This window comes from Canis lupus, chromosome 14 (genome assembly GCF_003254725.2).
Source record: "Canis lupus dingo isolate Sandy chromosome 14, ASM325472v2, whole genome shotgun sequence".
Classification (NCBI taxonomy): domain Eukaryota; kingdom Metazoa; phylum Chordata; class Mammalia; order Carnivora; family Canidae; genus Canis; species Canis lupus.
The window spans coordinates 52,259,195-52,273,202 of record NC_064256.1 but is presented as its reverse complement, the minus strand read 5'-3'; the positions used below and the strand labels follow the sequence as shown (position 1 = coordinate 52,273,202).

Sequence of the window (14,008 nt, the reverse complement as noted above, 5' to 3'; positions counted from 1 at the left end):
GCGATCCCATCCAGGCAACCTCACTGAGGCCGAAACAACAGTTCCTCAGAATCAGCGTCTGCAGTGTACACGAGGGTCGCAGCCAGGACAGTCCTGAGGGGGATGGCCTTCCCCAAGGATACTGTACTTGCCAATCACAAGAGCAACAGAAATGACAGATCCCTAGGGTACGGATTCCTACTGCTGGGGTTCACTGGCTCAGAGTAACAGGTCACTTTAAGTGCCTTTGGGAGGGGTCCATTTTAAACAGCTTGGATCCATGGTTTTATTGGAGTTAGATCTTTTGGCCTCTTTGGCTATCCACTCATCAATCAGGTCCTGTCTCTTTAGAACTAGATGTTTTCCTTTCCAGTACTTGAGCATATGTTAATTGATTTTAAATTTTTTAAAAAAAATTTATGCTAAAAAAAATAAACCTTCCTAACAAACATAAATCCTCCTCAAACTCTTCCAGAAAAATATAGGAAGAGGAGGAAACCATTCCAAACTCGTATTATAAAGCCAGCATTACCCAGATAACAAAACCAGACAAGAATGCCATAAGAAAAGAAAATTACAGGACAGTATCCCTAATATATAGTTACGAAAATCCCCAATAAAATATAAGGAAACTGAATTCAGTAGTACATTAAAAGAATCATATACCATGCTTGGTATTTATTCCAGGAATGCAAGGATAGTTTAACATCCACAAAAATCAATATATTATATACCATATTAACAAAATAAAGGATAAAAATCGTATCTTGATAGATGTGGAAAAAGCATTTAATAAAATAGAATTTATTTTTTTATTTATGATAGAAATTCTCAATAAAGTGGTTATGGATGGAACATACCTCAACATAGCAGAAAAGCTATATATGACAAGCCCAAAACTAACATCATTATTCAACTATGAAAAGCTTTTAAGTTTTTCCACTAAAATCGGGAACAAGACAAGGATACCCACTATTTCCACTTTTATTCAGTACGAGATAAGTACTGCCAGGCCAATTAAGCAAGAAAATTAGCATCCAAACTGAAAAGAAGGAAGTAAAACTGTCCCTATTTGAAGGATAATATTTTAACTATATAAAAAAAAAAAAATCCCAAAGATTCAAATCAGGAAACTGTTAAAATAAAGAAATGCAGTAAAGTTGTAAGATAAGAAAAAATTTAATACAAAAATCCATTATATTTCTGTACACTAATAGTATCAGAAAGAGAAATTAAGAAAACAGTTCCATTTACAATTGTGTCAAAAAGAATATTCAGGAATAAATCTAACCAAGGAGGTGAAGACCTGTATATTGAAAACTACAAGACGTTAATAAAAGAAACTGAAGATATAAATAAATGGCAGGGTGGAATCTATGAGCACAGATTATAAATATTAATATTGTTAATTATCCATACTACTCAAACCAATACACAGATCAGTGTAATCCCTGTCACAATTGCAGTGTCGTTTTTCACAGAAATAGAACAGGCCTAAAACTTAAATTGGTATTATAAAAGACTCCCAAATACTGGGATCCCTGGGTGGCGCAGCGGTTTGGCGCCTGCCTTTGGCCCAGGGCGCGATCCTGGAGACCTGGGATCGAATCCCACGTCGGGCTCCCGGTGCATGGAGCCTGCTTCTCCCTCTGCCTGTGTCTCTGCCTCTCTCTCTCTCTCTGTGACTATCATAAATAAATAAAAAAAATTAGAAGTCTTTAAAAAAAAAAAAAAAAAAAACTCCCAAATACTAAAGCAATTTGGAGAAAGAATAAAGCTGGAGGCATAACACTCCATTTCAAACTATATTAAAAAGCTGTAGTAATTAAAACATTATAATACTGGTATTTAAACCTACACATAGAACAAATAGAATAGAGAGCCTTGAAATAGACCCTTGCATATATGGTCGGTTAATTTACAACAAAGGAGCAGAGAATATACAATGGGAAAAGGATAGTCTCTTCAATAAATGATGCTCAGAAAATTGGACATCCCATGCAAAGGAATGAAACTGGACCCCACTACATACAAAAACTGAAAATGGATTAAAGACTTGAACATAGATCAGAAGCCATAAAACTCCCATGAAAAAACATAGGGCATAAGCACCTTGATATCAGTCATAGTGATGATTTGTTAAATCTACCAAAACCAAAGGCAACAAAAGCAAAAATAAACAAGTGAGACTACATCAAACTAAAAACCTTGTGCAAAGAAAACCAGTAACAGCATGAAAAGGCAACCTACCAATTTGGAGAAAGTATCTGCAAGTGATTTTACATGCAGTAAGGGACTTCTATCTAAAATATGCTTTAAAATTCACAATTCCGTAGCAGAGAAACAGTCTAATTAAAAACTGGGCAGAAGATATGAATAGACATTTTTTCAAAGACAACATACAGATGGTCAGAGAGGTACATGAAAACAGGCTTTACACAATTATCAGGGAAATGCAACTACGAACCACAGTAAGGTATCACCTTATACCAGTCAAAATGGCAGTTATCAAAGACAAGAAGTAGCAAGTATTGCTGAGGATGTGGAGAAAAGGAACACTTGTGCACCGTAGGTGGGAATATAAATTTAGTGCAGCCATTATGAAAAATAGGTTTTCTCAAAAAATTAAAAATGAAACTACTGTTTAATCCATCAATTCTACATCTGGGTATTTATTCAAAGAAAATGAAAACACTAATTTGAAAAGAAGATATACACCCCTATATTCATCACATTGTTTACAATAGCCAAGGTTTGGAAACAACCATGTGTCCATTGATGAGTGAATGGATAAAGATGTGATGTGTGCATATCTAATGGAGTATTTGTTTATAAAAATGAATGAAAATATACACAAGTGTTCTATACAAAATTTTAGCATACTGAATGCAGGATCTCAAAACAGGTAATAATACATAATGGCCACGTTTGGTTTATAAGATTGGTTTAATTTCAGAAAACAATTTTTTCATGTTAGTAGCACACTGAAAAGGATAATCTCTCAATAAGCGTAGGAAAAAGTCTGATAAAAATCTGAATATTCAAAAAGAATACGAATATTCTTTCCCTGAGTGAAAACACTCAGAAAGAATTGAACTCAATTTCTTCAACCGGGTAAAGGCTATAATGAAAAACTTACAGCTAACAATATGCTTAAAAATGTTTTCCCTACTAGAACAAGAGTATATCTATCCTCTCACCACTTCTATTCAGCATTCCTTGTAAGTTTTAGCCAGTGCAATAGAGCCAGAAAAAAAAGCAGTAATAGTCATCAAGATTGGAAAGAACTAAAACTTTTGATGCCTGGGTGGCTCAGTGGTTGCCTTCGGCCCAGGGCATGATCCTGGAGTCCCAGGATCGAGTCCCACATCAGGCTCCCGGCATGCAGCCTGCTTTTCTCTCTGCCTCTCTCTGTGGTCTTTCATGAATAAATAAATAAAATCTTTTAAAAAAGACCGAATAAGGTATTAGCCCATGTCTTTATTAATTAATAACTATTATGTGAAAAGGGCAACTAATTTGTATCTAATCTTGAACTGTTTTATTCTGGATCATTTCCATGGAGTCGTAATATTCAGCAAATTATGCAATGCTCTGTGTTCATTTGTTGTGGTATTTCCCATGGTCATCTAAGTTAACTTTCACATATACTTTTAAATAAGTATTAACTTTTAAATTGAATATAACATTAAAATCATTAAGAGGATTCAAGTTAATGGTTTAAAGACATTTTTCATGATCTTAAAAAGTTTTGGTGCTGTGCTTTTACAAATTTATAATGCCCCTTTCGTTACCCTCTTTGATTCATCTTTATTTTATGGTATTTCTTGTTTAAAGTTTTTATACTGGCCTGTCTTTGTTAACTGTAAATGTTGAAGTGAATGTAAATAGGACTAAGTTTAGATAAATCTTTCTTGTAAATTCTTGCCCAAATTAAACTTCAAATTGTTAGAAATATTTTATTTAAAAAAAATATTTTGGGATCCCTGGGTGGCGCAGCGGTTTGGCGCCTGCCTTTGGCCCAGGGCGTGATCCTGGAGACCCGGGATCGAATCCCACGTCGGGCTCCCGGTGCATGGAGCCTGCTTCTCCCTCTGCCTGTGTCTCTGCCTCTCTCTCTCTCTCTCTCTCTCTCTCTCTCTCTCTCTCTCTGTTACTATCATAAATAAATAAAAATTTAAAAAAAAATATTTTTTTAATGATGAGTAGAAATTCTCTGGGGTTGATTAAATTACTCTTGAGTGTTTAATGAGTAAGTTTAGTTTGAATGTCTGTGCAAGTGGAATAACGTAGAAGGCAAAGATTCAAAATTGAAGCTTGGGTAATGTAGAAATGCTGTGACATAGTTTGGTGTAAAATTTGTGTAATAGGATTGGAAGTCAGTCCTCAAATTCTTAATAGGCCTTGTTTTTTCCCTTTCTGCAGAGTGTATATAAATGTGACTTCCTGAACTTGCAGCTTCAGCAGCCACTCCAGCTTGCGCAGGATGCTATAGATGCCTTTTTGAAGCAGCTGAAAAACCCTATCGATTCTCTTCCTGGAGAACTTTTCCATGTGGTGGTTTTCTCTCTCCTCCTTTCTTATTTTCCATCGCCTTACCAACGGTGGATTTGCTGCAAGAAAGCCCATGAACTGTTAGTGTTAAATGGTTTATTGCTTATCATCACACCTGATTCCTCCCATCAGAACCGTCATGCTATGATGATGAAAAGCTGGAAGATTGCTATAGAATCCCTGGGCTTTAAACGTTTCAAGTATTCAAAATTTTCACATATGCATTTGATGGCATTTAGAAAAACCTCCCTAAAAACCACAAGTGACTTGGTTAGTAGGAACTACCCAGGGATGTTATATATTCCTCAAGATTTCAACAGTATAGAAGAGGAGGAATATTCTAATCCTTCGTGCTACGTTCGATCAGATATAGAAGATGAACAACTAGCATATGGTTTCACAGAGCTCCCTGATGCTCCATACGACTCAGATTCTGGAGAAAGTCAAGCCAGCTCTATTCCTTTCTATGAGCTAGAAGATCCTATATTACTTTTAAGTTAATATCAAAGTAAAAGGCCCTTTCAGTCCAGACTCCTAAACTAATCGCTTACACTAATCAGAAATACTAACATGAACTCAGTACTTAAACCTGGTTTGCATAGAAGAAATGCAAAGGTTTACAGAGTTTGCTATTTTTTTCTACTTCTGGATTTTAAAATTTATTCTTATATAGAAAGCTTAAAGTTTCATGCAGAGTGACTCCTGTCATAGCAGAAACCACTGTTACTTTAGCATTTAGCACTAAGATATCATAGAAAGGTACCTTTTTTCTTTAGTGCTATTGTGAAAAGTGAAGCATAACTTGCTATGTATTTTCTTTTAATCTTTCAGTGTTGACTTTTAAACCATTGCAATGAGAAAGATATGTAGAAAGCTGTAGCTTGCACTTTGATGACTCACAAGTTAAATGTGACACAGAGATAGATTGGTTTAGTTGTTTTGTGATGCACTTACTCTCTTTTCTAGCTAAATTGTTATCTGTTACAGAAAGCCATTTTCTGCAGTTTTGTCTGATGATCCAGCATTTCATCAACATTTTGGAATTGATAATTTGTTTTCTTTTTTGCTCATTTGGTAGCATCAGACATTTGGGGAAAGATTTCCCCCAAGTATGTATTCTAATTTCATTAGTACAGTATAATCAACACCATTGCCAAAGTAGAATGTTCGTATCTTTCATATTGATTAGGCCTTGGTGTTAAGTATATTTAACTGTGAGAGTTCACTCTTACCTTTTTTAAATTTAGTTTTCATTTACAAAATTTTCTATTTAAGCAAGGAACAATACTCAATCCTGACCTGAAACACCTTTGTGAAAGGGTTTGCACTTGTTAGAGTTTATGTTCTGTCTAGACCAACCTTGTTAGGGTCCTCACCTTTCCATTAAGGAGGTGTGCTGCACTACAAGTCTGGAATTATATAGAAACATTTTAAATTAACCCTCTGCTAGCAATCTCATAAAATGGTTTTGACCTTTCGATATTCTAATTTCTATCAAAATTCTAGCAGGAAATTTTCTTTCAATATATAAACCGTTAGTTGGCTGTGGGAATTTTCCCTTTCCACATTGATAAATAACTTTGTGTTTCTGAATCAGAAGCAAATGATTAAGAAGAAAAATAGGTCCAAACAAGACAAGATTAGTTTAAATAGCTAAGAACATTTGGTCCACATTGTCTTGTCAGCCAGCAATTGTCACGTAAACTGTCATTTTTAAGAGTGCCACTGTGTGGATTTTTTTTTTCAAGTGGTTATTACATTAAAATTACCTCATACTGAGGTTTTTGCACTGAAATATCACAGTTTCAGAATTCATGGTTAATGTGTGTGTGTGCGTGTGTGTGTGCGGGGGTGTGTGTGGGTGTTTTTAAAGGAAACTTGCATTTTCAATAGTTGATCCTAAATTTCATAAACTGCACTTCTTTACTCTGGTAAAACTGATGTTTTTGTGCTTATTGTGAGTTGCTGTAGTTAACTTTGAATGTCAAACTTTATTTAGAAAGACAAAACTTCCCTTTAAGATATCCGTGTTTGGATATATATACCTGATACTTCAAATTAAATTTCACATTCTAAATTAATGAAAGTAACAGGATTGTAATTAACCTGAAAAGTCAGTTGAATGAATGCAATAAATATTGGTTGCTCAACTATGCCAAAAGTAATTTGAAATGTTTCATTTACTTTCAATAGCCTGAGTCCTTAATAATTAGAATTGACTTCTCTTTCCAGTTAAGTACTACAGGTCATATCTTGTATCTTCCCCAAAAGAAGGGTAGAAATCCCCCACTGTGTTCAGGTAACACAAAACTGTATTTTCGTAGTACCTCTTTTACCAGACTGCCCGTTTCCTTTGATTTGGCTGAATAGAATCTTAAAGGCAAACAATATATCTAATTAAAATGCTTTGAAAGTAAATGAAAACTGTGCTTTTGAGAGGCTGGTGTAAGTATGACCTTGGAGTCAGCCTTTGTGTTACAGCTAAAATGTTGGTGCTATAAATTCTTCTGATTGTTTACAGATGTTGATTCTGCTTATGCTCCAAAGTGTGCATGATTTATTTTAAGTAGTCCTTAAAAGAAAAGTCTCTTTATAAAACCTACTCCCACTTAGTATAAATTTGTTTGGATTTATAAATATCATTTGTTACTGTAAATTCAGCTTCAAATTAGGTTGGTATAGGATTTAAACTAATACATATTCCACCAAAGCCAATTTAACATTTAAGTGTTAAAATATAAGCAGTCCTTGTGGCTTGGTGCCAGATTATATATGTAATGACAAGAGAAGTTAACAGAGCCTTTTAATATTGTGTGGGTACTCTTGAGAGTGATTTCATTTGGATATAAGTAAATTTTAAGGCATCTCCTAGCTCATAACAGGATTCTCCAAAATATTTGGAGTTTCAAACTAAATGATATTCGGTTAGATTCTTCAGGATCATGACTAGATCAAAAATGGTTTATATCGTAGTTGCCAAACGGTGGGAGATGGCATACCTGAAAATGTATGTTTGTGTTTGTTGTATTTTTTCACATTTTGTGAACAAAGCACATTTATTAAAAATTTTAAATTTTCTAATAATCATTGTCTATTACTTATAACCTGAAAGTTCTGTGCTCTTTGACTTTTGTTAAGTGATTTCAAAACTGGAAAGCAGTTTAGAATTTGAATGACATCCAGAATTTTCAAGCTGAGTCCACCTACTCAAAGTCCTTAATTTCAGAAATTCATTCACCAAGATACAGAGAGCTCAAATGACTGCCATATTGGTATGTATTGTCATGCTGTTTATCAAAGAGCCAGGACAACAGCCAGCATAAATTCTAGTTCATTGCAAGTCTACTTTCCTTGAAAGTTAGGTCTATCAGATATCATTAAGTGTATTAGTTACTTTGTGGCAGCAGATGGCTTCCTCATGATGTCAAACAGTTCTCTATCCACTGAATGAATGTTTGAATTCTGCCCCGTATGCTGGGGAAACATTAGGGATGTGGTCACAGTCCCCTCTTTCATGGAGCTGCTGATCTAATGAAGACAAGCATCCTACATAATTAACATCTCTCTCTAGGAATCATTGCCTGCTGATCCTTACACCTCTGCCCCTGCTCAAGTCCCTTAATATGTTTACCAAAAATGAAACAATGCAGAAAAGTTTTAAACACAGCTGCTTAACAAATCACAAACACACTGTAGGTAAGAGGGATGTATTATTCCTCTCTAGAAGAGTGCAAGCTACAAACCAATTCCGATTGTACAAGGTAAGTAGGAAAGGGTCATCAGGCTGTTGCTCCATTTTCCCCACATTTTTCTGAGCACAGTGCTAGCTAAAATAGTGATCTTCCAAGAGTCCATACACTAACAGTTGGTTCCTTTTTGGTGTTACAAATTGGCAGGTAATAGCAAAGGTGAAAGACAAATTTTTCTTACTTAAAAAAAAAAAAAAAAAAAAAAGTGTTTACTACAAAGAATGTATTATAAACATTTGATTTTTACCCAAAAACCCTAATTGCAGTCATCTTCATGATGGTTCACAAAAATTTCATGGCCATGATCCACTGACAAAAAAAAAGTCCCTCAAGATTATTAGTGGTGGACTGTATTACACAATACTCAGTAAGCAAAGAAGCTACAATAGTTAATTTCATTAAGGACTTCTATTATAAAAGGAGGGAAGTATTGGGTTTTCTAAACCCTATTTTTCTTATTACAGAAATTCATACTTCAACAATTGGAAAGACTATCTAAAACTTAGATTTCAATGTTTTATCATCCTAAATTTAAGTATGCATTTTTCAACCAAGAATCTTGTTACATCTGGTACCACTGAGTGGTAACTTTCGGTCAGCATCAGTGTATTCAACTTACTTTGAGTTTTTCTAACCGTAACACCTTTGTTCAAGAGAAAATAGGAATAGAAAGCTATTCTGCTTTTTGCAATATGAAACATGATTAAGGTCATTGTTTTTAGTTATCAGAAATATTGACAAGTATTTTACATCATAGATTTGGATAATTTCTAATATTGGGTCCATCAGTAGTAGCAAGATGGTACCTATTTCAGTGTTTTTTTTAAGTTAAAGGAAAATCCAAAGAATTAGGTCATAGATATTGACTGCAGAATTGTTTCTTAAATTTGTCATAAGTAATTAAAAGGCTATAAAACAAATTTTTAGTATTATTGGTAGAATGCCCACATAAATTATAAAAATGGTAGAGAGCATTGTTCAAAAGATAAAAGAATGCCAATAGTTTTCCTAAACTCAGGTCTATTCGCAGTTCTTTAAGGGACAAAAGCCAGGAGAATATACTTGCATATGTTTATTGCATGTATGTCTTACCTACTAAAGGCAGTCACAACCAAGTTAATCATTCAGTGATGTCCTTAAAACATTCTGTAGTTCTTTGAGCTGGCATGGGGGAAACCTATCCAGAAGAAAATTATTTGTAGGCACAGAGATATTCTATATGAAGCTATTGTAGAGTTCACATTTAAGCTCTTTATATTTGTTCCCCACACCTACAGATATTTTTTACAGCTAACTAAAGCCACATTTTAGCTATGCCTATCACCTTGTACCCCCAAAGAAAGGATACAAACATGGTCAGTATTTAGTTCTTCAAACTCCTGTTCCTCAACACATCTGTGTTTGGATGAGAGAGTTTGCAGACACTGGTTCAACATAGAAAAAGTAAAAACAAAGCCAGCCTCTTAATTGACATAGGCTTTTTCACTAGGAATCCAAGAACTAACAGGTTTCCCAAAGCCAAGGATCAATGAAGCATTCCCTGGAAAAAAGGTAGATGGGTGACTGCTGGAAAGAAGAGAGGTAGGCAGACCTAATTCCTAGAGCCTGCCTTCAAGATGAAATGCTTGAGGAAACAGCCCTGAAAGAAAGGCTATGGCTTGACTATAAAAATAGAGCTTTGTTTTCTAAACTCACTGAAGCATTAGCACAGATTAAGGTCCCAAAGAGACTACTGGAGAAACAGTAAGGACCTGGGAATTTTAAATAGGAAAACAATTTTATCAAGAGGAAATGGGATCGTTTGGAGCTTGTGTAACCAGAAGTATTACCAAGATAGAGGGGACCCTGGTGGCGTGGAGAATGGTGCCAGTTGGAATGAGGAGTCATGGGAGTTAGGAAGTCATAAATCAGCTCTTTACTCTTGTGACTAGACACAAAAACTGCTAATACCAATTTTATACTTCAAAAAGACAAAACAAGTCCTTTTTAATGAAATGAACGAATGTTTTTCTCCCTCAAGTCCTCGAATGTGATGAAGCAACACCATTTTTAACATCATTGGTGTAGTCATAGTATTGTAGATAAATACAGGTGGATAATACTATTTCAATAGATTAATTTCAGTTCCCAAAGACTGTGAAGCATGAAATTCAGAAGGGAGCAAGTACAAATCTTGCTCTTGTACAATCTCTTGTAAAAACAGGTCATTTTAGATTATACACAGTATTGCTTAAGAAATATATTTGGAGTTGTTTTTGAGTAATGATGAATTTTCACTGATCAACTAGGCCTTATGGTCCCTAAATAACCATGAGGATTACTTGTGAAATAGATAGTTGAAGTTGGGGATACAGTTTGTGGCAAGGATTAAAAGCAAAGTTTTCTTTCACTATTTATTTCAATACTTATAAGGTGAGACCTAATTACTACATTATTACATTGGACTAGGTACTAGGTGCTTTTCAGGACTGACAATGTAATAAATGCATTAGCTTTAATATGAAGCAACAAAAACTTTAAAATTGCAGGCTAGCATAGTGCACTGCAGCGTTTGGTGGTACATAGCAACAAAACCTGTTCATGTGGCCTCTTGGCATTATGTCCATAACCAATTTAGATGCCATTTACTCAAATATGAATATCCCTCTTCATCATGCAAGTGCAAACATCAATAATGTTACCCCTTCCCACCTCTCCAAGTCAACCTCCAGCATGCTCTCTCCTTAACCTCTATGATAAAGTCCTGGGAGAGAAGGAGGGGAACAAGCCTGTGCTCACCTTCACACCAACCAGGCCCAGAATTTCTTCCTCTTATATTGGATTTGTAGTAGTTCATTTTTTTGTTATTCAGTTGTTAGCTTAAATGTCACCTCCTAGGGGTGCTTCCCAGTCCATATAATCAAGTAGTCTCTCCACATCGCTGTGAAGTCTGCATAACTAATTATCTGAAGTTCATATTTTTCCTTGTCTATATGTAGAGGCAAGGCCCTCAACTATTCTGGATCTTCAGCTTAGCCAAGTGTCTTGCAACAAAGCAGGTGATCAATAAATATTTATAAATAAATTTATTTATTATAAATTTTATTATAAATTCATCTTACCTTTTAAAATGCAATGGAGGTGACAAAGGGCCATGGCTGATCTTAGTTTATGAATCTTGTGCAGTGGTTCAGTTTTGCTATTAATATATTCTCAAAATTAGGATATAGGTCAATTTATACTTAAGAAAAGTCTGAATTGGTTTGTAGGAAATGTCACTTAGATCAATACTAACGGACTTGGAGCCATATAATTTTTCTCCCTTCTACTTACTCCTACCCATTTAAATTTGTTCTTATTCTCAGATCATACTTTCTTACCATGTCTCTGTCAATGCTATCCAATCCCTACCTCCCTCTCAATGGCAATGAAAGAATGGAAGTTTGTACATAATCATTAGCTTTACTGCATCTAAGGAAGATTGAGCCAATTGACCTCTTCAGTTCCACAAGAGAGGTAGTGCTCCAGCAGCTTCTTAATTCATGGAAGGGATACATTATGCCAACCACTTTGCAGATAGGTTTCTACCACTCAACACGGAGATTTGGGGCAAATTTCTTCATAGAACCTGCTTCTTAATCCACAAAATTCATTTACAGGATTACTGATAAGTTTACCAAGTTTCTGTAAAGCAAATAACACAATCTTGTCACATGATAGAAACTGTGTATTATACTATCTATTTTAGCAAATAGCCATTAATAACCTTATTCCTCTTTTCTTAGTCCTATTCTGTGTCTCCCATGAACATTGACCATTTCATCTCCGCCATCCACCACCAATTCAAAATCTGATACCCACTCCTTAGAATCTTACTAAGCAAGTTAAATAGCATTTGATTTTCTCATCTTCAATTTTCTCCCCTATGAATTCCCAGAAAATGACATAGAGGATACCCAATCCACTACAACCTACCCTGTAAGATTTCAATGGAAACTACAAAACAAACCTCACCCCAAGATCATCTTGTCTCTATAAGATGAATTCAGAAAGATGGGTAACCACTTCCTCAGTAGGTTTGATTCAACTATTAATCATGAAAGAGTTTCCATAAATATAAAGGACAGCAGTTAATATGAAAGTAGCTGTTGGTTCACAACCCTCTCGAGAGCTTCCTGGATGAAATCTGAAACAGGGCCTGGATGTGAAGGGCAGGGAGGGACCAAAGAAAAAGACCACCCCAGCCTGGTAGGTGATAGTTTTGTTTTTAAGATTTATTTATCTATTCATGAGAGACACAGAGGGGGTGGGGAGCAGAGAAACAGGCAGAGGGAGAAGCAGGCTCCATGCAGGGAGCCCAACGTGGGACTCAATCTCAGGTCTCCAGAACTACACTCTGGGCTGAAGGTGCTCAACCACTGAGCCACCTGGACTGCTCGGTGACAGTTTTAATAAGCAAAGGGAACTTATTACACAAGGCTCATCTTGGGCAGCAACAAGGCGAATGGATCTCCACACCTGCTCATGAAATCATTAAAGCTCACAAAAAGACCCTAACTGGATTCAGTCATGCATATCGTTCAGGTGTTCTCAGAACTGCCTGTGGGAGTGGGAAAGACCAGCAGAATCCACATTTCAAGGACAGGGAGGGTGTGAGGAGCCTCCAACCCACCAGATCTAGCTCGTAGGTCAATTGGGGGTCGTGGCTTTTCATCACCTTCCCTAACAGGAATAAATGTAACCGATTTATTTAAGAGTAGGAAGAGATTAGGGTTATTTCATCTTTAAGTGGGAAGAAAACTCTTGAAACATAGTTCAGTTTCTAAAGGACTGACTTCTCTAGCTCCACAAAAGCACACCCACTATTGCTTTTATTACATTCCAAGTTACGAATAGAAGCCCATCCATGGGAATATTTGAATCCACCAACTAAAGTATGACATTACAGAGGCCTTGAACAGAAGAACAGATTGAAGACTTAGTAATAATAGCCTAGAAAATACATAATAGCCTAGAAAATTACAAGAGCAACAGAAAAGACAGTTTTGAAAAATACCATTCAGTTCTAAATAAAGTCCTTTCAATATTCATGATAATAACAAGTATCACTTATTAAGCAACTATTATGTGTTAGATATGCTAAGTGCTCTACAAACAATACCTCATTTTCGTGATCTCAGCAAGCCTCCAAAGTACTATCATCATTATGGTACTAGTAAGGAAAGTCTTTGATATGTTAAGCAATTGTCTAAAGTTAGAGTTAGAAAAGTGGCTTAGCCACTAAGTAACTTGGGTCTGACTTCAAAGCTTATGCTCATTCACCACATTGTCTAAGTTGCCTCATCAATCTGGCTGTCTGAAAGAGCATATGTATTTGAACATAATTTCATAAACAATGGGCATAAAATTGAATAAAATATGCATAGGTTTAGTGTTTGCATTTCACTGTGCTAGGCATTCTTTTACATGTTGAGTTCTGATACAGAGATAAGTCAGATTACACCTTCAAGAAGCTTCCATCTAGTAAGAAAGACAAAACGTATACATGAAATTCTTAATACAAGGAAAAGGCATGTCACAAACTGAAAAGGAAGTCAAATATTTTCTCCTTTAAAAAGGCAGGAGAGGGGTGCCTGGGTGGCTCAGTCAGTTAAGTATCCAACTCTTGATTTCAGCTCATTATCCTCATGAGTAGGGACATGGAGCCCTGCATCAGGCTCTGAGCTCAGCCGAGAGTGCCGGAGGAT

The 14,008-nt window shown here is 35.8% G+C and overlaps 1 protein-coding gene across 3 annotated transcripts in view; it reads left to right on the top strand.

Moving 5' to 3' along the window:
- BMT2 (base methyltransferase of 25S rRNA 2 homolog) overlaps window positions 1-7,617 on the top strand; it is a 92,883-nt gene extending 85,266 nt beyond the window's left edge. For all 3 annotated transcript variants that reach the window (XM_025464685.3, XM_049093435.1, XM_025464687.3), the window contains one exon: window positions 4,405-7,617. In XM_025464685.3, the coding sequence (XP_025320470.1) occupies window positions 4,405-5,034 (630 nt within the window). In that variant the 3' untranslated portion in view covers window positions 5,035-7,617. The remainder of the gene's footprint in view (window positions 1-4,404) is intronic.
- Window positions 7,618-14,008: the final 6,391 nt, after the last annotated feature.